At 43.7% G+C, this 23,889-nt stretch overlaps 1 protein-coding gene across 3 annotated transcripts in view; it reads left to right on the forward strand.

The window, feature by feature from the left end:
* The window catches only part of BLNK (B cell linker), a 160,117-nt gene that overhangs the window by 81,368 nt on the left and 54,860 nt on the right, over positions 1-23,889 (forward strand). Inside the window, exon 1 of one of the 3 annotated variants that reach the window (XM_026651158.1) lies at positions 7,587-7,765. The exons of the other annotated variants lie outside the window; for them this stretch is intronic. Within the exon in view, the coding sequence (XP_026506943.1) occupies positions 7,719-7,765 (47 nt within the window). The 5' untranslated portion in view covers positions 7,587-7,718. Of the gene's footprint in view, positions 1-7,586; positions 7,766-23,889 lie in introns of those variants that run through there. 3 annotated transcript variants of the gene reach the window in all.

Consider the following 23,889-nt stretch of genomic DNA (forward strand, 5'->3'; position numbering starts at 1 on the left):
ATGAGACCAGAGACTAGGGCACAGAGAAGGGAGTGTAGGAATCATTGGCTTTCCACCTGCTTTGCCCTGCTTGACTCATAAAGAAGAGAGAGCATGTATGTAAACAACATCCATACCATGCAAAATATTTCATATCTTAGGACACCCCTTCCTTTCTGAAACCTGCAGAACTAATGTCTTTGTTTGACTCCTTTTTCTGGCCATGTCAGCATTGTTACACACCTATTCAAATAATGAAAAGGTTTAGGGCTGAACTGTGACTGGCTCTTGGGTGGGCACTCAAGAGAAGGAAGATTCTATGGAGCCTTCCTCATCCATACCCCACTCTCTATGTTCTGCACTAGGGTCACTCACAATCACTCTCCCTGCACTTGGCCAAGTCTCCCATGGTGCACTAACTACTTAGAAGGGGGCAGGGAGGAGGCAGGGCCCAAGTAATGCTGCCTTGATGCAGAGAGAGGAGCAGCACTCAGACACTAGTCTTCTCAACTGTGCTCCAGGCAGTTGGGTGCCTCTCGTTGACACAATCACGCCTAAAGTCTCCCTCTGGAAGGAGTGGTTCCACGTGGCCCCCACATGGACCCGTATGGCCCCAAACATTTAAAGTTCAGCATTTGATCATACAGCAACATTTTAGTCAAACTTTCCTTTTTATTGTGAAGAACTGATGATAGTAAAACTAAAAAGCAGAAGTATAACTGTAGACAATGGGTTTTGTTCTCAGGGGAAATAAAACACATTGCCTGTGCAGGTGTTAAAATGGGTTTGTTCCAGTATGAGAAACTCAAACTGCATAGTGTTGTAATGATACTGTCTAAATACAGAACTCTTGTTCTTTCTGTATTGAAGCTAGAGATGTACCCCAATTCGTATCAGATTTTATTTTAGATACTAAAAATAGATCCACCTTCTCCTAGTCTTGCTATTTGCCTGCTGCTTACCACACTTTGAGTGAAAATAACAGGAGTACTAACAAATTTATTAGTCTCTAAGGTGCCACAAGTACTCCTGTTATTTTTGCGGATACAGACTAACACGGCTGCTACTCTGAAACCTGACACTTTGAGTGAGATATTCACCATTCAAAGTGGTAACCAATTTATGCTTTTATGACAACTAATGCCAGTTTCCAAGTTTCTTCCAAAGTTAACACAGGGTTGCAGTACTGTGGCATAGAGCAATTTGACCCACAGCAATGAGATGCATTGTATGAAAAAGAACACACTTAACAAAGCATTCATTTAATGTATTTGGCACAGAAAGATGTGATGTAAATGAAAAAGGCCTATCTTCTCTAGGCCTGGTGATTGAGAAGTCACTGTACTTTTAACTTATACTTCTTTCTGTGCTAGAAGTTAGTGTTTTCCAGTTTAAAACATGCCACTTAGGGTTTGTATACATCAGGGGTCTCTAACTCAAATGACCACAAGGGCTGCATGAGGACTAGTGCATTGGCCTGAGGGCTGCATCACTGACACCCACCCCTTGCAGCCCCCGGCCCCGGCCCCGCCCCCACTCCACCCCTTCCATGAGGCCCCGCCCCTGCCCCACCTCTTCCCTGCCCCCATTCCAACCCCTTCCCTGAAGTCCTCACCCCAACTATGCCCCCAGGCGGTGCAGGAGGGGTGCGGGGTGTGATGGGGGCTCAGGGCAGGGAGTTGAGGTGCAGGAGGTGTGTAGGGTATGGCGGGGGCTCAGGGCAGGGAATTGGGGTGTGGGGTGCAGGAGAGGTGAGGGGTGCAGCAGGGAGTTGGGGTGCAGGAGGGTGTGGGATGTGGCAGGGGTTCCAGACAGGATGTTAGGGTGCAGGAGGGGTGTGGGGTGTGATGGGGGCTCAGGGCAGGGAGTTGAGGTGCAGGAGGTGTGCAGCAGGGGGCTCAGGGCAGGGAATTGGGGTGTGGGGTACAGGAGGAGTGCGGGGTGTGGCAGGGGGTCAGGGTGCAGGGTGCGGCAGGGGGCTCAGGGCAGGGAGTTGGGGTGTGGGAGGGTGTGGGATGTGGCAGGGGGCTCCGGACAGGGGGTTGGGATGCGGGGTGCGGGCTCTGGCCTGGCGCTGCTTACCTAGAGCGACTCCAGGGTGGCAGCACCTCACTGAAGAGAGAGGCTCAGGACTAGGGCAGAAGGGCAAGGGAAGGGCAGCCTGCCCTGGCCCTAGTGAAGAGGGACACTGGGACCTGCCGGAAGCTGGCAGCCTGCAAAGCGGAGCGGATTCAACGTGTGCAGCAGGCTCCTGAGTCACCAGGCTCCAGGCTCCGGGGCAGTGAGGAGGCAGCAAATGGGTGCCGGGAGACACTCCGGGGGGGGGTGCGGGGGGGTGGCAGGTGCCCCAAACATTGGGGAGCAGCGCACGGGGAGCTTAACAGGCACCAAAAATAACTCGGGGGGGGCGGGGGTGAGGGGAGTTTGGCGGCGACAGGAAGTAACGGGGGGGGGGGCGTGGCCACGTGTTTGAGACCCCTGGTATACATGGTGAGTTAGTGTGTGGGAAGCCAGGGTGTGAATCTACAGCACACCAGCTTGCTGCATACTAACTTGCCATATGGACACTGCTACAGCGCAGTAAAAGTCTAAGCCACACTGCAGGAAATAGTGATGTCTCTCAGGAAACATGCTAATAGACTCAGACTGAGTCACATGACCTATATACAATTCTTTTGGGTGTTGGCTGGAAGAGCTTTGTTGCGCTCCAGTCAACGTTTCCTAGAGAAGAAGCCAAACAAAAATTACTTGCCAAGCAAAAAAATCATGAAGCATTCCTTAAATGTAAAATCTTCATCATCATCTGTTTTGGCACAGGAGTGGGGAAATTCACTAATAAGCAAAATATACCACAAAACAAATTGTGCATTAAATCAATTTTAAAACTCTCTCTGGTAGCACAGTTACACCTTTAGTGTGGGCAGGGCGTAGAGTGGCTAACACATTTTTTGAAAATCATTTTCACAAGTAGGCAAAAACTGATTCTTGAATATTTCTGTAAACCATTTTAGCCACAATATGCTTTGTTCATGTTGGGGATAAAACGGCACTAACTGAAATCAATTTTAAAAGGGGTTTTTTTAGCATGGTGAAGAAGGAGAGTGCCAGGTTCCAATTATGAATATAATTGAAACCTGAATCATATTCTAATCACCTATTCCTAACCAAGATTCTTAGTTAAAACTATATTGAAGCTGTAAAGTAACACTAGAGTGTAAATAAGAGCATTAATGCAATGTGTAAATTACTTTCTTCCTGAAACAGAGCAGTGCATGATTCCTTGGTATTCCCTGTGGCAGTGCTGTCAACCCCAAGCATTCAGAAATCACACTACTGGCTTAAAAATCATGAGATTTTTCAAAGTAATAAATTGGGAGTTCTTTTTATTTATCTTCTAGTTTCTAAACTTTTAGGGTATGGCTTGGTTCACATTTTCCAATGAAAACTGAGACTCTCACCTTATAATATTACTCCAGGAGCCAGGGGTTTAATCCATTAATGTTGATTTTCAATAAGTCTTGAAACACTGGGGAAGTTCCAGAAGACTGGAAGAACACTAATGTTATGCCAATTTTTTAAAAGGGTAAAAAGTATGACCTGGGTAATTATAGGCCTGTCAGCCTGAAATTGATTCCAGGCAAGATAATGGAGTGGCTGATACAGGACTTGATTAATAAAGAATTAAAGGAGGGTAATGTAATTAATACAAATCAAATGGGTTTATGGAAAATAGATCCTGTCTAACTTGATTTTTTTATGAGATTACAAGTTTGGTAAATAATAGTGTAGATATAATATACTTAGACCTCTGTATAATGTTTGACTTGGTAATGGATGACATTTTGATTCAAAATCTAGAATGACATAAAATTAACATAGCACACATTAAATGGATTAAGAGCTGGCTAACTGCTAGGTCTCAAAATGTGATTGTAAACAGGGAATCATCATCATCATCAAGTGGGCATGTTTCCAGTAGAGACCCGTAGGCATTGTACACTACTTAACATTTTTATCAAGGACCTTGAAGAAAAACATATAATCATCACTGATGAAGTTTACAAATTATGCAAAATTGGGAGAATGGTAAATAATGAAGAGGACAGGTCACTGAATCAGAGTGATTTAGATCGCTTGGTAAACTGGGTGAAAGCAAACTCTATGTGTTGTAATATGGCTAAATGTAAGTGTATAAATCTAGGAACAAAGAATGTAGGCCATACTTACAGGATGGGGGATTCTACCCTCAGAAGCAGTGATTCTAAAAGGGATTTGGGGGTCGTGGTGGAAAATCTGAACACGAGCTCCCAGTGCAACGCTGTTGCCAAAAGGGCTAATGGGATCCTGGGATGCATAAACAGGGGAATCTCAGGTAGAAGGAGAGAGGTTATTTTACCTCTTTATTTGGCAACTGCTGCTGGAATACTGAGTCTAGTGCTGGTGCCCACAATTCAAGAAGGATGTTGATAAATTGGAGAGCGTTCAGCAAAGAGTGAAGAAAACAATTAAAGGATTAGAAAATATCCCTTATGGAGATAGACTCAAAAAGCTCGATTTAATTTAAAATAGAGAAGATTAAGAGGTGAATTGATTACAGTCTGTAAGTATCTACATGGGGAATAAATATTTAATAATGGGCTCTTCAATCTAACTGAAAAAGATATAACATGACCCAATGGATGGAAGTTGAAGCCAGACAAATCCTAATAAGGCATACATTTTTAACGTTGAGACTAATTAACCATTGGAACAATTTACCAAGTGTCATGGTGGAGTCTCCATCACTGACAATTTTTAAATCAAGACTGAATGTTTTTGTAAAAGATTTGCTCTAGGAATTATTTTGGGGAAGTTCTATGGCCTGTTCTACTCAGGAGATCAGACTAGATAATCCCTTCTTGGCTTGGAATCTATGAATCATATAAATAGGCAAACCAACTATTGTGTCCAAGGCTATGCAAAAAGTCACACTCTCACAGACATACCAAAGCCACACTAGGATAGACCAGCCTGGGTCTAGCATTGGAGTAACCCTGTTTATGCATCATAAAGAAGCAAGAGGTTTTGTTTGTTTGTTGTTTACCTAGAAATATCAGGAATATCAAGTTGAGCCTTCCCTGGTTTTGTTGGAGAAGCTTTTGGGAGGGTGAAGGGCATCCTCAGAGATATTCGTTAAGAGCTCTCTCACCTCCATAGAAGGGATGGGGATGCTGGATCTTTAATACAAATTATAAGCTCTTTGGGGCAGAGATGGTCTCTCTTTGTTCTGTGTTTGTACAGCACCTAGCACAATGGAGTCCCCGTGCATGACTAGAGCTCTGACCTATGTGCTGTGGTCATACAAATAATAAAAATAATTAAAAAGGCAATAGGCTAGTCTACAGAAGTAGTGGTGATTTAATTAAAGGTGTGATGTTGCATCAATTCAATTAATCCAGTGCAACTTTCTGTATGACCACTACAGATATATCTACCCTCGGAGACCATACTCAGCATAGCCCTTATAGTGTAGACACAGCCTACAGCGACGGAAGGAATTTTTCTGTCAGTGTAGAAAAACCGCCTCAACATAGCTGCATCTGCACCAGGGCTTTTGTCAGCATAGCTATGTCGATCAAGGAGGTGTTTTTTTCACAGCCCTTACCTGTGTAGCTATGCCAATATAATTTTTCAGTATAGCTCAAGCCTCAAACAGGCTAACTCTGGTTTACAGAGGTTTATCCTGCCCCATCTGGTTTAAGAGTGCTAAATCAGAGTTTCCTCAGTTTAATTAAATCATTGCAACATCCCACCTCTAGTTAAATAGTCACAACTTCTCCCACGCGAGGTCACCTTTTCCTCCAAACACTCATTATGTACTGAAATGGTGTTTTAAACAGTTTGACTCAGGTCTGCACCTAAAACTTAAGTCCACCTAAGTGAAAATGGGACAGCGCACAGGGCTAGCCCAAGTCTCTCCACCCCCCACCCCAGGCAGGGCTGGCATTGCTGCTTGCCCAAGCCCCCCTTTGCACAAAGCTGGCAATGCCGAGCATCTCCCCTCCCAGCCCCCTGGGTGGGGCTGGCCTGAGCTGCTTGACCAAGCCCACATGAGGCTGGCTCAAGCCACTTGTCCCAGCCCCCCTCCACCTCTCCTCGAGAAGACTGGTATTGCTGCTCACCCCCTTGAACGTTCCCCTGCACCCCACTAGGGGGCATGCCTCACTTTTTTTGGCAAAACTGGGCATTTGTCCTGTTTGGTTTTGCCAGCTGATCATCAGTTGGCAAGAGAAAATGGGACAAATGCCCAGCTCTGTCAAAAAAAAGTTGGGATGTCCGGGTAGGGTGACCAGACAGCAAATGTGAAAAAATCAGGGCAGGGGCTGCGGGGTAATAGGAGCCTATATAAGAAAAAGCCCCAAATATCAGGAATGTCCCTATAAAACCGGGACATCTGGTCACCCTATGTCCAGAATAGGGCTTAAAAATGGGACTGTCCTGGGCAAAACGGGACATATGGCCACCCTACCCCTGAGAGACGTAGTTAAACTGACCAAACCCTTGATGTAGACACTGCTAGGTTAATGGAAGAATTCTTCCATTGACCTAGCTACCACCTGTCAAGGGGGTGGATTTACTACAGTAAAGGAACAACAAGGAGTCTGGTGGCACCTTAAAGACTAAAACAGATTTATTTGGGCATAAGCTTTCGTGAGTAAAAACCTCACTTCTTCGGATGCATAGGAATAACCTATACAGTAAAGGAATAACCCCTTTGTCGCTGTAGCAAGTGTCTCCGCTGCAGCGCCACAGCCGTGCCACTGTAGCGCTTGTAATGTAGACGTACCCTAAAATTCCCGTTTAATTTCCAGTCTCTTGCTTCTAGTCCTCCAGTCACTTGGGAGTCTTCCAGGGTAGACAACACTTTCCTTCCCATTATACCCCCTAGTAAGATCCTCCCCACTTCTCTGAGCTTTTAACAACCATGTTGCTGCAATCAGTCTTCACAGGGCAGCCCCAACTCTGAATTCCATTCTTTGTCTGTGGTGATGTTGACACTTAGCATTGTTTTGGAATGGAATGGAGTTGTGAAACACCAATTTAACAGTTAGCAGCTGCAGGCTACTCTGGAAACATCACCACCTTCTCCTGAAATGGGGGAATAGTTTCAGACATATCTCTAGGCTGTTTGGAGTAGAGTCATGAAAGGAAGCTATAATGATGCCAAACCGAAGCAGCAGCACATAGATAATTTCTCAGGACACTGAACAGGATCATTCCTTCCGATAGCTCTCCTGCACTTTTCTGCTACCAGGAAGTAGCTAGAGAGCAGGCGTCTGTGGTGTAAGTGTTATATTTTCCAGTCATGCCATCTGATTAAAACACCAGCTGCATGTAAGACACAAAGAGGAAGTAATATAATAGAGAGACTTGAGACACATTCAATTTCAGGGGAATTTGCACGCCCAATAGGTGTCGGTCATCAAGTTTGCATAGCATTCAGGAGTCAAAGCAAGCCGCCTGGCTGGCTGTGTGTGTGTCACATGATGAACTAGAAACATGAAACTCAAATATGTGTTCAGGCAAGTTTTCAGGTCTCGTAATAAATGAGTATTCTCCTTCTCACAACGTAGAAACCAGGCAGAGATAACCCGTGGGATTCTATCTGCTCGGTATAGCACTCCTTCTTACGATCATAGGAAACAGCACATGTTCTCATTAAATGGTCACTAGTTTACCTGATACTATCAACACGGAACATGGACAAGTTCAATAAGATCACTGAGCCAGCTGGTCAGAAGCTAAGGTACGATTTTTTTCCCCTTTTATATTGTGTTTGTTATGACTTTCTGTGTTCCTTTAGTGCTGTGCCAAGTCAGAGGACAGACTGGGGTTGGAAATGGGAAATGAACGCTGTTATAGATTCTGTTAATACAAGGACTATGCAATTCCAAAAGTACCAGGTGTCTCGAATGCACCTGCCATCACTGGGGCTAAAATGCTAGCAACTGAAAACGAGTACAACCGATAAAGTGTAGTGTATGAAGGGAAGTTTAGATATAATACAAGAGCATTTTCTTCTTCCGTAAAATTAAAATCTATTTCAGCATTCTGCAGGCACAAGAAGTTAAACAGAATACTGAGTATAAAAGAGGATCATTATCTGTATACATAGCTGCAAAAAGAGTCAATAAAATAAACACAAAACAATCATGTGAATAACACCAGATACAATTCAACTGCTTGCACAGCAGATTCTGTCCATGCTACTTTTATTCTCTGTGAAAAAGCAAACTGCTTGATATATTTGTGTTTTAAAGGTTTTGTTTAAAAAATCATTAATTCACCATGAGCCTTAAGCACATTAGTAACATTTGCTCAGGAGTTTGTTTATGCACAGTAGATAGATTTTGTATTAAGAGGACTCCCCGGTTTAACTTCTTTGGTATCTCCAAATCTTCAAATGGGACAGTGTCATGTAGATAAACAGGAAGCATAAAACATTCTGAAAATAGCACACTTTTAAATACAGGGTGTTGGGGAAGAAGTAGGACTAGACTATTACAAGGTAGTATTTTTAGGGTGACTGGATAGCTCAGGATTTGTACACTGGAAATGGCGTCTAGAGACAGGCGGGAAATAGTTTTCCCATCTTATGAACATTTTTGAAATTTCAAAACATTTTCCTAGTCTGGGGAAGAGAAAATAAGAGACCCCAGAATAGCCTATAGCCTGATGGTTGCTTGGGCACTCATCTTTTACTCATGTGGGGGAGTCAGGTTTAAGTCCCTATGTCTCCAACATCCCAGGGGAGTGCACTAGCACCAAGTTAGAGTTAGCCTCTCTCTGACCCAATGAATTAAAATTAGCTGTGCCGTGTCGCCATAAGGATTTCACAGCAAATTAGCTATCTCAATGTAAAAAACAATTTTTTGCAGCAAAGACATAGTCATAGAGGTTCCCACACACACCATTACATAAGATTAAAGTAGAATTTCCTTCAAGCACTAGGAGGAGGTGCCAGCTGCCATGCTAACCTGGGCATGATGGCAAGTTAATTATTTATGTATCTATTCAAAGCCCATTATGTCAGGAAGAGATGCCATTTCCTCCCTACTGTAGCTTCAGCCAGGCTGGCTCAGCTCCTGTTTCTCCCTCTTCAGCATGTCTAGTTCTAGTGATGTCCTAGCATAGATAGTGGAAGGAGACTCTGCTCCCTTCTGATACCTCACAGTCCCCTCCTCCTCCTTATGGCCAGTACATGTCTGACCAAAACCCTAACTCAAGGAACTTCAGTATATATCTACCTTTAAGCATGTGAGTAGTCCCATTCTAAGTGCACAAGTGTCTTGTTGGATATGGGTCCAGATATTTGACCATATGGTTTTAATAAAACTTCAGGCTTTGCTGATTTTTTAGCAATGGTTGCTATAATTGCATTGCCTGCTTAGAAAGAGAAACCTGCCCAGATTTAAGAGGGATGCACAAGCACAACAAAGGATGAACATAATGGAGCTGCATCATTGCCACCCAGGAGTAGTCAATTATTTTTTGTCAGGGTCAAAATTTCTTGGTCAAGGTCCAGACTTCAGAGAAATATTTTTCACACCACAGTAACAATAATGATAATAATAAGTAAATAAAAAGATTTTGCGATGCATACAAAAGCATTTGGTGGTCCAGATTTAGCCTGCAGTTCACCTATTGACAACCTCTGGCCTACGGTGACCAGATAGCAAATGAGAAAAATTGGGATGGGGTGGAGGTTAATAAGTGCCTATATAAGAAAAAGCCCCAAATATCAGGACTGTCCCTATAAAATCGGAACATCTGGTCATCCTACTCTGGCCTCACCCCTTGACATAATCACCCATTTACCTATTTTGTCACCAGCTCATACTACATGGTACTGTCCCTGGTATGTTGGCAATGCAGTTGATTATATAGTAGGATCTCTCTTTGTTTCTCCTTTACAAAAAATATTTGCCCCAGTGTTTGCACTGAATGTTACATTGGGGAGATATTTGCATTTGAAGTCTAACTTTCTTAATGGGCCAATGGTTGTAGAGACAAAAAAATCCTACTGAAACAAAGTACCACTTGTGTGATTATAGTCCATTTTCAAAGGCAGTTTTCTTAAGAGTTCATTCAATAGCTGCAAGAATCAAAGTGGCTTTAGTGTTGTATCAGCATTTGTTTGTGCCTAAAGCTTCAAGCTTATCAATGCAAGTCTGAAAGGTTTGATTTTATGAACTGGGTTTGATAACCTCATGTTGATAGATTTCAGAGTAGCAGCCGTGTTAGTCTGTGTCTGCAAAAAGAACAGGAGTACTTGTGGCACCTTAGAGACTAACAAATTTATTTGAACATAAGCTTTCGTGGGCATCCGAAGAAGTGGGCTGTAGCCCACGAAAGCTTATGCTCTAATAAATTTGTTAGTCTCTAAGGTGCCACAAGTACTCCTGTTCTTCTCATGTTGATATTTATCAGCTTCTCTCCAGTGGTGTATTTTTTATTATATCTGATGTATCTCTTTGTTAACATCATTGCATCAGCATCTCTGGGTCTGTATTTTTAGCTCACTCATCTCCTTCACTTATCTGGATAAGATGGGAACTAAGGGAGAAGTCACCACATGTCTCTTCACCCGGCATGTTGTAGACTTGGACATGGTGCTTGCAATTGTGAGAGTCATTCACTTTGTCATCTGTTTAATATCACTTGGGTCTGAATGCAGACACCTCGTAGAATTCTACCTTTATTATTTTTATAAAGTGTATTGTGCATGCATGGGATTATATCATATACCATGCATTATGGGATTATACTTTGATAAACTGTCTGTATGTATTGTCATTGTCTGAGTTGCCAGGAAACCTTGGATGCCAGAGAGAGTGAGTTTTTGTCAGGAGAGGAATTAATTATGTGGCATAGACAAAGGATCCGATATTTTTTACAGCAGTGTTTCCCAAAGTGTGGAGCACCAAAGACTAGCTGGAGGGACATGGAACAGTATCAGCATGCAAGTGATCGCATGCTGCTCTGCTAATTTGGTGGGTAGTGCATCTGGACTCAGCTTTCAAAAGTAAGGGATTGCTGCTGCATAATCAAATTGGTCCATAAGCAGATATACTGATAAAAACGGGGAACAGTCAGCAAAGCTTAAGTGCAGTTAGCAACTCAAAGAGGTAGCACCAAACTTTCAGAACCCCAGCAATAGCTTTTTGGTTCAAGTTCTTTAGAGAGACGGTTATCCTGAAACTTCTGCTCCTACAAACTGTTTCCATCTGCTGTATGACTGTATGCTAACTCGGCAAATATATTCCGAGCACAAAACTTAAGAACGGCACCTTGACATTTAGGCCAGGTTTAAATGCAACAATTAGATCGACCTGGTTATGTCACGCAGGGTTGTGAACAATTTTGCACCCTGTGCAATGTAGTTAGGTCAACCTAACCCCCACTGTAGATGCAGAGCTAGCTACTCAGAGAGGTAGATTACCTACATCAACAGAAAAAAACCTTCCATCAGTATAGGAGGCATCTAAACTACAGTGGCACTGCTGCAGTGCCATAACTGTGCCACTCTAGTGTAGATATACCCTCAGCCCCATGAGGTCTTCATCTTTACCCCCTTTTTTGCTCCTCCAAATGCCTTGCAATGTAACTTAAAATCACCACCTCCAACCACTGCTCCCAGGTATTATTTGAAACCACCATGAAAAGTATTTTACTTTGTTCTGGGGTTGGGTTTACAGTTGCTTTGCAATACAAAAGATAACCTTATTGGATTTAGCATTCCCACTTAAACACATTGGATGAAATTCTGACCTTATTGAAGTCAGTGGGAGGTCACCTAACAGCTTGAGTGCTCACCTAAGTGCTGTAATGGCCCATTAAGTTTAAAAGTATTTGTAGTCCTCACCAGTTTTTTACTGACCTAGAAGCCTTGGAAGTGGCTTAGATTAGAGTATTTCAATAAAGTATTAGTTTTATAGTTTTCCTTCTTCTGCTTCACTAAGTTATTCCTCTTGAACATGCAGACTAGAAAATGAATCCATTTGGGAATGAAGTGACATTTTATTGTAAATCGGCACCTACTATGTTATCCTGTACAGGATACTTTATTACAGGAAGCAGTTTTCTTTTTGAGAAAAAAATCAGTTGGGAATATTAGGATATGTCTACACTACAGCTTATGTCGGCATAATTTATGTCGCTCAGGGGTATGACTACCCCCCCGACCAACATAAGTTACACCGACATAAGCGCCAGTGTGGACAGCGCTATGTTAATGGGACAGCTTCTCCCACCTCTCACAGAGGCTGGAGTAGTTAAGTCAATGGGAGAGCTCTCTCCCTTCATCTTAGGGTGGCTACATTTGAGCTTACAGCAGCACAGTTTGAGAAAGTGATGGAAATTTCACTAGTTAAGTTCTTGTTAGTATTAATAATAGTCATTTAATCAAGTTTTGTAATCAAACTTTGACACACAACATTTCATATTTAGAAAAAAAATACCTGGAAAGGTTGCAAACAGGGTTAGAACTGTTGATCTGCCAAGCTGCTTATTGTGTACATGGTCCTATGTAGTCCACAGATTCAGAATGTGCTACAAAATATACACCACCAGAGATTTCAGCAGCAGGTTCTAAGCCTCCACTCATCTCATTTCTAGCCATTATGGTTGCAAAGACAACCTTCCAAATGTAATCAATGCTTGTTGCCCGAGTCTGCAGAAAGCATAAAAGATCAGCTCTAAAAGAAGCATGGATTGCATCATCCATCTGAAATGTGTAATAACTCTGAAACCTAAGGCTTGCTTTGTCAGCATTAACTATTTTATTGCTGATCATTTTAGGGGAAACACCCAGCAATTGTGCTTATCTACTGTTGTCACATGCATCAGCTGATATTAAAGCAGTGATGCAGCTAGTTCAGGGGTTCTCAAACTGGGGGTCGGGACCCCTCAGGGGGTTGCAAGTTTATTACAAGCTGTCAGCCTCCACCCCAAACCCCGCTTTGCCTCCAGCATTTATAATGGTGTTAAATATATTAAAAAGTGTTTTTTTAATTTATGGGGGGCGGGTCGCACTCAGAGGCTTGCTATGTGAAAGGGGTCACCAGTACAAAAGTTTGAGAACCACTGAGCTAGTTGCTATCAAGGGTTGCTGGGATGGGGAAACTAGTTCAGCCTCTCTCCACCCCCACGCCACCCACAAAAAAGTCTCAAGTCTCTTCTGACCCTTACCACCATGATGAAGGGAGAAAAAGAGATTAATTTCCCTACCACCCATCTCACCTCCTCCACTGCCAAAAGCCTCAAATGCCTCCTGAGTTCCCAAACCATCTCTATGCCTTCCCGGGTGCCAAAAGCCCCAGCACCCACTCCCATTCCTGCTTTCCCCTGGCTGTTTCCGCCAGACATTGACATGTTGTCAATACAAAAAAAAGCTGTGACCTGTTGAAAATTGTAGTGCAGCCAGAGCTGTCCCTAGGGTACAGTGAATGGAGGCGACCACCCTAGGCCCCGCGCTTTGGAGGGACCCAGGCTTCGTGAGGAGGGGGCGGGGAGGTGATGCAGGAGGCTGGTGGGGGGTGTGAGGAGGAGCCCCCCCACTAACCTCCCCCTTCCCCTCAGCACCTCCTGCCCAAAGTACCTCCGCTTTCCTCCCAGAACCTACTGCCGATCAGCTGTTTCACGGCATCTGGAGGCGCTGGGGGGGGAGGGGAGAGAAGTGAGGGCCCAGCGCACTCGGGGGAGGGGACAGAACTGGGTGGGAGTGGGGCAGGAAGAGGCGAGGTGGGGTGGGGCCTTGAGGGAAGGGGTGGAGTGGGGGCGGGGCCTGTGCGGAGCTGGGGGAGGGAGCATCCCCTGCAGACAGAAACTTGGCACCTATGTCCCGGGCTCCGGACCTCCCTAGGGACGGCCCTGTGTGCAGCATAATATAAACTGACTCTAATATTATAATAAATCACATGGGGACAGCATAGAAATCTTTTTTTTTTAAATCCACCCAAAGCTCATGAATAGATTGCAGAGCCATTAGCCATTATTTTTGAAAACTCATGGCGATCGGGGGAGGTCCCGGATGACTGGAAAAAGGCTAATGTAGTGCCCATCTTTAAAAAAGGGAAGAAGGAGGATCCGGGGAACTACAGGCCAGTCAGCCTCACCTCAGTCCCTGGAAAAATCATGGAACAAGTCCTCAAGGAATCAATTATGAAAGTCTTAGAGGAGAGGAAAGTGATCAGGAACAGTCAGCATGGATTCACCAAGGGGAAGTCGTGCCTGACTAACCTAATTGCCTTCTATGATGAGATAACTGGCTCTGTGGATGAGGGGAAAGCAGTGGATGTGTTATTCCTTGACTTTAGTGAAGCTTTTGATACGGTCTCCCACAGTATTCTTGCCGCCAAGTTAAAGAAGTATGGGCTGGATGAATGGACTGTAAGGTGGATAGAAAGCTGGCTAGATCGTTGGGCTCAACGGGTAGTGATCAATGGCTCCATGTCTAGTTGGCAGCCGGTTTCAAGCGGAGTGCCCCAAGGGTCGGTCCTGGGGCCGGTTTTGTTTAATATCTTTATTAATGATCTGGAGGATGATGTGGACTGCACTCTCAGCAAGTTTGCAGATGACACTAAACTAGGAGGCGTGGTAGATACACTAGAGGGTAGGGATCGGATACAGAGGGACCTAGACAAATTAGAGGATTGGGCCAAAAAAAACCTGATGAGGTTCAACAAGGATAAGTGCAGAGTCCTGCACTTAGGACGGAAGAATCCTATGCACTGCTACAGACTAGGGACCGAATGGCTAGGTAGCAGTTCTGCAGAAAAGGACCTAGGGGTCACAGTGGACGAGAAGCTGGATATGAGTCAACAGTGTGCTCTTGTTGCCAAGAAGGCTAACGGCATTTTGGGCTGTATAAGTAGGGGCATTGCCAGCAGATCGAGGAACGTGATCGTTCCCCTTTATTCGACATTGGTGAGGCCTCATCTGGAGTATTGTGTCCAGTTTTGGGCCCCACACTATAAGAAGGATGTGGAAAAATTGGAAAGAGTCCAGAGGAGGGCAACAAAAATGATTAGGGGTCTGGAGCACATGACTTATGAGGAGAGGCTGAGGGAACTGGGATTGTTTAGTCTCCAGAAGAGAAGAATGAGGGGGGATTTGATAGCAGCCTTCAACTACCTGAAGGGGGGTTCCAAAGAGGATGGAGCTCGGCTGTTCCCAGTGGTGGCAGATGACAGAACAAGGAGCAATGGTCTCAAGTTGCAGTGGGGGAAGTCTAGGTTGGATATTAGGAAACACTGTTTCACTAGGAGGGTGGTGAAGCACTGGAATGCGTTACCTAGGGAGTTGGTGGAGTCTCCTTCCTTGGAGGTTTTTAAGGCCCGGCTTGACAAAGCCCTGGCTGGGATGATTTAGTTGGGAATTGGTCCTGCTTTGAGCAGGGGGTTGGACTAGATGACCTCTTGAGGTCCCTTCCAACCCTGATATTCTATGATTCTATGAATAATTCCTAGGCTGCCTCACTAGAGGTGTTGTCCACAGGATGTAGGCTCAGTTTGCCACAGAGTAGACAGAACTCTGATTATTTAACTTCTATTTCCTGCAGTTCTTTGTAATTTCTAATCAGCTACTGAAACTTCCTCCTATTTGGCCTCCATGCATCTTATCTCACCCCACTTCAGCCTCTATAAAATACTGTTGTAAAAATCACTTTTCTCTCCAAGGGCAAGAACTGGGCGACTTTCATATGTAACTCTTCTGCCAGGTGGAGTCGGCAGCACCAAGGGGCAGGTTCAATATCTAGGGATTCCTCTTAAAAATACAAAACAGAACTGGTTCAAGCCCCCATCCAGTAGTCTGGGAAAATCTAACACCACTCCCAGGAGCCTCTAAGAGGCATACTTCCCACACCCAGGCACTGAGTCTGAGTATAACAAAAGAGAATTTTTATTAAAAGGGAAAGGGAACCACCCCAACCACATTCAAAAGCATGTGACCATAGCCAAACCCAATCCTGCAGCCTATTGGACAGTGTCTTTTGCCTCAGTATCCCACCATGCAGTGGGAAAGTCCAATGAATGAAGGTCCCTTTAAACACATCATTCCCCTCTCCCTCCACTTCACCCGACTCACAACTGGCTGTCCTTGGTTAGGGAATACCTGGAGTTTAGAGGTGCATTCACAGGGTTCACCTCCCTCCCCGAGGTAAAGAGGCGGGAGGTTGAGCAATGCATCCGCGGCCGCTTCTGCAACTGCAACTCTGCCACCACTGACCACAATTTCTCTGCTGACACCACTTGCTGCTCCCATGACGTTACATTCTGAGGTTCCACCTCTTAGCCCAGCTCTTAGTGATTTCAGCTCTCAGTAATTTCAGCAGGTAGTGAGGAATCTGCCAGGTCAGGCTGTGCCTGCTACTGTAATGAGAGTAGATGGTACTACCTGCGGCTCATCAACCCACTGCTTTCTGAGTAACCCGGGAGGGTGTAAGGCTAAGGGAGCAACCCCTGACAGAAGAACCTCACTGCCTTGTGGGTGAGTTCGGGAGAATGTAAGGCTATGAGGGTAAACTCAGACCAAAAATCTGGAGTGGAGCCCCACAGGCAATCAGGTACTAACATTTTAGCATCTTTCCGGCAATGCCTGCAGCGGATTGGGTACCAGATATATTGGTTCTTCCTCTCCTCTGGATTTAATTGGTGATGCCAAGAGGGAGGTCCTGATGCATGGGCAACTCGGGGCCTCCATATCATCTGCCCAGGCTTGCACCCTGGGGAGGTACTCCAGCTTCGCTTCGAGCGTCGACACAACACGGGAGGCAGCAGTCACCAGTTCTAAGCTCTTACTTGATTGGCATAGAGTTGAGCGCCAGGGGCTGTCTCTGACGGTGGGAGAGATCATCGTACGGTATCTCACTGGACAACCACCACCCACCATAAAATTGGGCAGCTCCTGACAATAGGGTGTTGTCCCGCCACAGTCTGCCTGCTTCAATGGGTGCTTGGGTGCTTGGAGTTTAGAGATTATAACTTGACAAGTGGACTGTAACCAACACACCAGGCAAATCAAGTAAAAGAAAGAAAACATCCTTAAAGATAGGGTGCTGGAAATTCACACCATGACAACTGGATTATCTGAGGACCTTCAACAGATCAATGATGCACGCAAAACTACCATGATCAATGACGAGCTGAAACTGCTCAATATCGCATCCTTCCAAGAAACACAGCTAGCATCAAGCGGATTGCTCAAAGGAAAAAAAGACTACACATTTTTCTGGCAGTGGAAAAAGCACAGAAGAAATGCGAGAGCACGGAGTGGAATTTGCTATCAAGAACTCACTTCTGGGGATGATTGAGCCACCTACAAATGGATCCAAGAGAATTTTGGCACTATGCTCGTTTACAACTGAGGGCCCAGTCAATCTTGTGAGTGTGTATGCCCCAACACTCTCCTCATCTTCAAGGGCCAGTTCTATGACCAGTTGAACATGACCATCAGCAAGATTCCAAAACACGAATATGTTTTCCTGCTAGGGGACTTCAATGCAAGGGTGGGAGCTGTTCATGAAGTATGGACCAACTGTCTTGATCAAAACAGAACTAGTACGATAAATGGAAACAGTCGGAGACTGCTAGAATTTTGTTCCTATTATGACCTTTGTGTAACAAACTCATTCTTCCAGACAAAGCCGCAACACACAGTATCTTGGAAACATCCCAGATCTGGCCACCTGCACCAACTGGATCTTATCATCGCAAGGCATACCAATCTTAACATTGTCCTCATTACCCATAGTTATCGAAGTGCTGAATGCGACACAGACCACTCTCTGGTATGCAGCAAGGTCTGACTTAAACCAAAGAAAATACATAGATCTAAAGTAAAAGGATGTCCTCGTATTAACATCAGTGCCATAACAGACCAAAAAAAGTCACAGCAGTACAAGAACATACTATAACAAGCCCTTGACACCAGTTATTGTGCCACAAGCACCCAGCTGAAGTGAGAGCAACTGAAGAACACAATCTAGGATGCAGCTCTGTCAGTCTTTGGGAAGAAGGAAAACAAGACCAATGACTGGTTTGACGCATATTCCATTGTGTTGACACCAGTCATAGAGGCCAAACGCACAGCCCAAACCAACTACAAGAGAGACCCAAATGAAAAAAAACTTACAAGCATTGAGAGTGACAAGAACCAAGGTATAACAAACTGCTCTATGCTGCGCCAATAACTATTGGCTGCACTTATGTGAAAGCATCCAGGTAGGAGCTGATGCAGGCAACATTAGAAACATGTACGATGGGATCAAGAATGCCTTGGGTCCAACTTAAAGAAGACAGCCCCATTGAAATCAACAACAGAGGAAACAATCAATGACCGCACCAAGCAGATGAATCTCTGGGTAGAACCACCAAGTGATTTAAACAAAGATTTAGGTAAAAGACCACTTGGAGTCCCTATTTTCCCAAAATATTCCCCCAAGCCCCTTCATCCCGGTTCCTGGGGAGGCTTGAGAATAATATACCAACCAATTGCCTTTAATAAAAGTACAGACCAGACCCTTTTTTTCTAGGACACTAAAAATCAATCAGATTCTTAAAAGAAGAACTTTATTATAAAGAAAACAGTAAATGCAGCACACTTGCAAAATCAGGATGGAAGGTAACTTTACAGGGTAATAAAAGATTTAAAACACAGAAGACTCCCCTCTGGACTCAACTTTACAGTTACAAAAAACAGGAATAAAACTACCTCTTAGCATAGGGAAAATTCACAAGCCAAAACAAAAGATAATCTAACACATTTCCTTGCTATTACTTACAATTTCTGTAATTTTAGATGGATCATTTCAGGATCTTTTTAGGAGCTAGTTTACCTGCTTCTTCTCTCTCTTTGTTCCAAGAGGGAACCAACAAAGAGAACACAAACAAAACTCTCCCTCCCCCCGCCCCCGAGATTTGAAATTATCTTCTTTCAGTGCCAACTAGGTTAATTGAACTGATTAACCCCTTACAGGTAAGTGATTCTGTACTTCTGGCCAGGAGGGATTTTATGTTACTGCATACATAAAGGTCGTTACCCTTCCCTTTATATTTATGACAAAAGCTGTTCAATCTTGCAAGACAGCTCTAAAACCAATACTCAGGAGGGCCTTATCCAACACCTCCTCTTTGCTGATAACACAGCAGTGACAGTCCACGCAGAAGCTCATCTTCAAAGCCTTATGAACAGTTTTTCCAAAGCCTTCCAAGACTTCAGGCTTACTATAAGCTTAAAAAAAGATGAACATAATGTGCCAAGGAGTTGAGGAAGCACCCTCCATCAAGATCAACAACTATGAACTTGAAGTGGTGAACGAGTTCACATACCTGGGGTTCAGGACTATTGTCTGCAATAGGTCACAGTACTGGTGTAGATAGATCTTATCTAGCATGATTTGTGCAACATGTATGCAAAGACAGTTAGTTGCTACACTTCCGTTGCTAAAGGGTGAAAGACCAAAGAAAAAGCTAATCTACTCCCAGTTCAAAGCAGTGTGACAGGAAAGTGTTGCTTTGAAGAATAAGATGGAGAATCCATCTGAGAGACCGAGAGGGAGCAGACCATAAAAGACAAAACAATACCTAAACTCCATCTAAGGGTATGTCTACACTACCCGCTAGATTGGCAGGCAGCGATCGATCCAGCAGGGATTGATTTATTGTGTCTAGTCTAGACGTGATAAATCGACCCTCGAGTGCTCTCCCATTGACTCCTGTACTCCAGCTTGGCGAGAGGCGCAGGCGGAGTCGATGGGAGAGCATCAGCTATCGACTTACTGCAGTGAAGAGACCACGGTAAGTAGATCTAAGCATGTCGACTTCAGCTACATTATTCACGTAGCTGAAGTTGCATAACTTAGCTCGATCCCTCCCCCTAGTGTAGACCAGGGCTAAGTATTTGTTTCTTAGATATATAAGGCTCTTGCTGAATCAGGGCCAAGACCATCAGACAATTCAGGATAGATTTTTAGTTGCTGCTCAACAGATGTCCAGGGAATAGAAAAACAAGTCAGATCTGAGGTGCAGTGGAAAATCTATACAAGGGGACTTGCCATGTAACTGTCCACTGTATGCTAATCTCAAACCTATGATACTAGTCCTTCATTCTTCTGTACACAACTGACATATAAAATATACAAAATATAGATTATTTCCATCAGTTAGTTTGCTCTTTGCATCATCTTTAATGGAGAAAGATGGTGGTTTCAGCCCATATGCCTGTAGGAATGCTATCTCATCTTTCAAAAATTCCTCTAGGATCTTGATTAATAGTGACGTCAGACTCAATGGGTTATAATTCCCTGGTGCCACACTATGCATTTTCTTTATTGGTTTCCCTCCAGTGATTTCATACTTCCCTTTGAAGAGCAATAAAAACTCTTTGGAACCCATTATCCCTTCTCTGACATCCCCTTCAGGATTGTAGTGGGTTTGTAATTTGTATAGGCCTAGAGCTCAGTGAGTTTGGATGTGTATAATATTTGTTTTAAGGTGACTGTTAATGCCATTGGCTTCAAAGCATCCGAATGAAAAACTATTCAGAAGAATACAATAGGCTTCATTAAAAAAAAACCTGCAGTTATGGATCAGCTGTTTACTGACTGACTGATGCATAGAAAAGGTCTGTCTGCCAAATCAATCAATCAAAACATAGAAAACCAGGATCAGGACAACAAGTATCTCAAATTGTTACATCCACAGATGAAATGATTACAACTGCATCACTTACTTGGTGTACATAATAAAAATGAAAATAATAACTAGCTCTTATTCATGGCACTGTAATATAGCACTGCACAAGAGACCAATGTTTTCCTGTTTGAAAATGAAGTTTCAGTGTCACGTTAGCAGCAAGACACCATTAGCTGTTGACCATATTAGATGGTATTGGCATTACCTCTTAACTTGTCATCATGCTGAAACTAGAGCCCAAATTTTCAAAATATACAAAACAACAACCTCCCCATCTATTATTACTGACTGCTATATATCACCTTTCTCACCTATCAGCATGCTTTACAATGTAGCAGTGAACACTATAATCAAAAACAGCTCAGCTGCAAGTTATCAGGCTTGATGCAGGAATCAAGTGGTGAAATTCCTCTGGACATTAAAAATCTATCAACTTATGAAACGAACATTGAAATGAATCCCCTTCCTCCTCGATTGCAGGAGGTCCACTGGTAGCAGAATCCATGCAGTTCTGAATCCAGGCTGTATGTCCAAATTTTATGAATGCCAGTTCATTTCAGGCTCCTTACATGGCAGGATGAGAACAGGCTGAGTGAAGGGTCCAAATCTAAAAGTAAAGGTTGTATACTGCTTGCCAAGCAAAAGGATCAGAAAGGTTGCTTGGTCATCCCTCTCTTTGGGCATCCAGAAGAGCCACCAGAGGACCCCAAGACTGTAAACACAGATAAGAGAAAGCAGACCTATCACCCCCATCGAGACCAGAGAGACAGAAACGTTCTATTGCATATGTGACGTTGTGCAGTCTATATGGTTTTATAAAAACATAATAAGAAGTGGATATAATGTAACTGGAATAGTTTTATAAAAGCCTGATAATAAGTGAATATAATGTAACTGGAATATGCTTCATGCAAAAGGTCTCTTGTAAGATATCATTACAAACCTTATAATCTACTGAGTGTGATCATCCCATTTGTATAAATGTACCACTCTTGTATCTAAAACTAGAAATATGAAATACAACTCTGAGGGCCTATTGTAATTATGCAAAGTGTGAGCCATTAATAGTGGTTTGGAATCTTGATGACTCCCATTAACCAGCACCATTGTCTGCAGATGGCTGTGTTTACCTGTGAGTCTTCCTGTATATGTGTGTGCTGGCAAGTGGGTAATGAAGTCTTGCAGTGACATGTGATCATGTCACCTGACCTGGAATCCATCCTTAACCTGGTGCTTTTCCAGTGGGGGGGAGGTGGAAACCCAGAGGGACAAAGGGTTCCCGCCTTATGCAAAAGATATATAAAGGGGTGGAAGAGAACAAGGAGGGGAAGAAGCCATCATGAAGAATCCCCTAGCTATCACCTGAGCTGGAACAAGAGCTGTACCAGGGGAAAGAATTGTGCCCCGGCCTGGAAGGTGTCCAGTCTGAGAAAAATCATACTGAAGCATCTCTGAGGGTGAGATTATCTGTATTCAGTTTGATTAGACATAGATTTGCACATTTTATTTTATTTTGCTTGGTGACTTACTTTGTTCTGTCTGTCACTACTTGGAACCACTTAAATCCTACTGTCTGTATTTAATAAAATCACTTTCTACTTAGTAATTAACTCAGAGTATGTATTAATACCTGGGGGAGCAAACAACTGTGCATATCTCTCTATCAGCGTTATAGAGGGCGAACAATCTATGAGTTTACCCCGTATAAGCTTTATACAGGGTAAAATGGATTTATTTGGGTTTAGACCCCATTGGGAGTTGGGCATCTGAGAGCCAAAGACGAGCACACTTCTGTGAGCTGTTTTCAGGTAAACCTGCAGATTTGGGGCAAGTTATTCAGACCCTGAGTCTGTGTTGGAGCAGACGGGAGTGTCTGGCTCAGTAAGACAGGGTGTTAGAGTCCTGAGCTGGCAGGGAAAACAGGAGCAGGGGTAGTCTTGGTACATCAGGTGGCAGCTCCCAAGGGGGTTTCTGTGATCCAACCCGTCACAGCATAAAATATAAACACAAAGTTATTACAGATATAATATACTGTTTGTACATATAATATATTGGTCTATTAAACCCAAGAAAGGTGGTTGTCTCAATTTGCACCATTCCCACTGTAGAATTCCATATCACACCACTAGTTAATTTCCACTCAACACTTAATTCCATTTTTGGACTAATTTACAGCAAAGGTGTAATTTATACCACCTTTGACTCTGCCACAGATTTTAATGCACTCTGCCTATGCAAAGTAAACCTTCCCTTACAGAAAGGAAAGAATGACATCTTTTTTGTCAAGAGTACCTAGAGAACACACAGAGATGGAAAATAGGCTAAATATTTATTATTTCTGGACCACTGTGTACTATGTAAACAAACACCTGCTCTAAATCTAATTCTGCTTTTAGTCTTCAGATGCAGTAGTGAATTATTGAAAAATCAGCAAAATAAGAAAAAAGGATATTCTTCCACTTCCTTTGGCTTATCCCTTTAGAGAAGTGGAGGAAAGAAATACGGTTAGTTCTGCCTGCCCTGTCTTAAGGGTTGAAAACGTGCTAGGTGCTTGGAATTGATTTCTCCCTATAAGCCAATCAAAACTCTATTTTATTTATTCACAGCTTTCAGATATCTTCAAAGGGATAACATAGGTCTTATAAAATATGAAACCAGTTTCATATGCACACTTGATATATATGCCAACATTCTGGCAATCTTTGACAGTCACACACAGGGATCACAATGGAATAGTGGGATAACAGCAACCTGAATCCAAAATGAGGCAACCGACAGTCCATGTTTCCTGTTCTGGATATGTTAAAGTAGGTACACTGTTGTATCAAAATTGGAGGAAGAGATTTTCAGAGGCTTGTAACTTCCAAAAAATTCCATTCATGGGGAGACTTGGTGCACTTGAAGTAAAGCAGAGAGAAACTGGTGTCAGATATATATGGAAAGTTTAACTTGGGCCTTGGCTACACTCAGGACTTCCCAGCGCTGCCACGGCAGCTCTGTGAAGCGCGAGTGTAGTCGCGCCGCCAGCGCTGCGGGAGCTCTCTCGCAGCGCTGTAAGTACTCCACCTCTCCGAGGGGAATAGCTTGCAGCGCTGCGAGCGAGCGTGCAGCGCTGCAGGCTCTGATTACACTGGCGCTTTACAGCGCTGTACTCGCTGCGCTCGGGGGGGGGGGG

Source organism: Terrapene carolina, unplaced genomic scaffold, assembly GCF_002925995.2.
Source record: "Terrapene carolina triunguis isolate 2854851 unplaced genomic scaffold, T_m_triunguis-2.0 Scaffold95, whole genome shotgun sequence".
NCBI classification, from domain to species: Eukaryota; Metazoa; Chordata; order Testudines; family Emydidae; genus Terrapene; species Terrapene triunguis.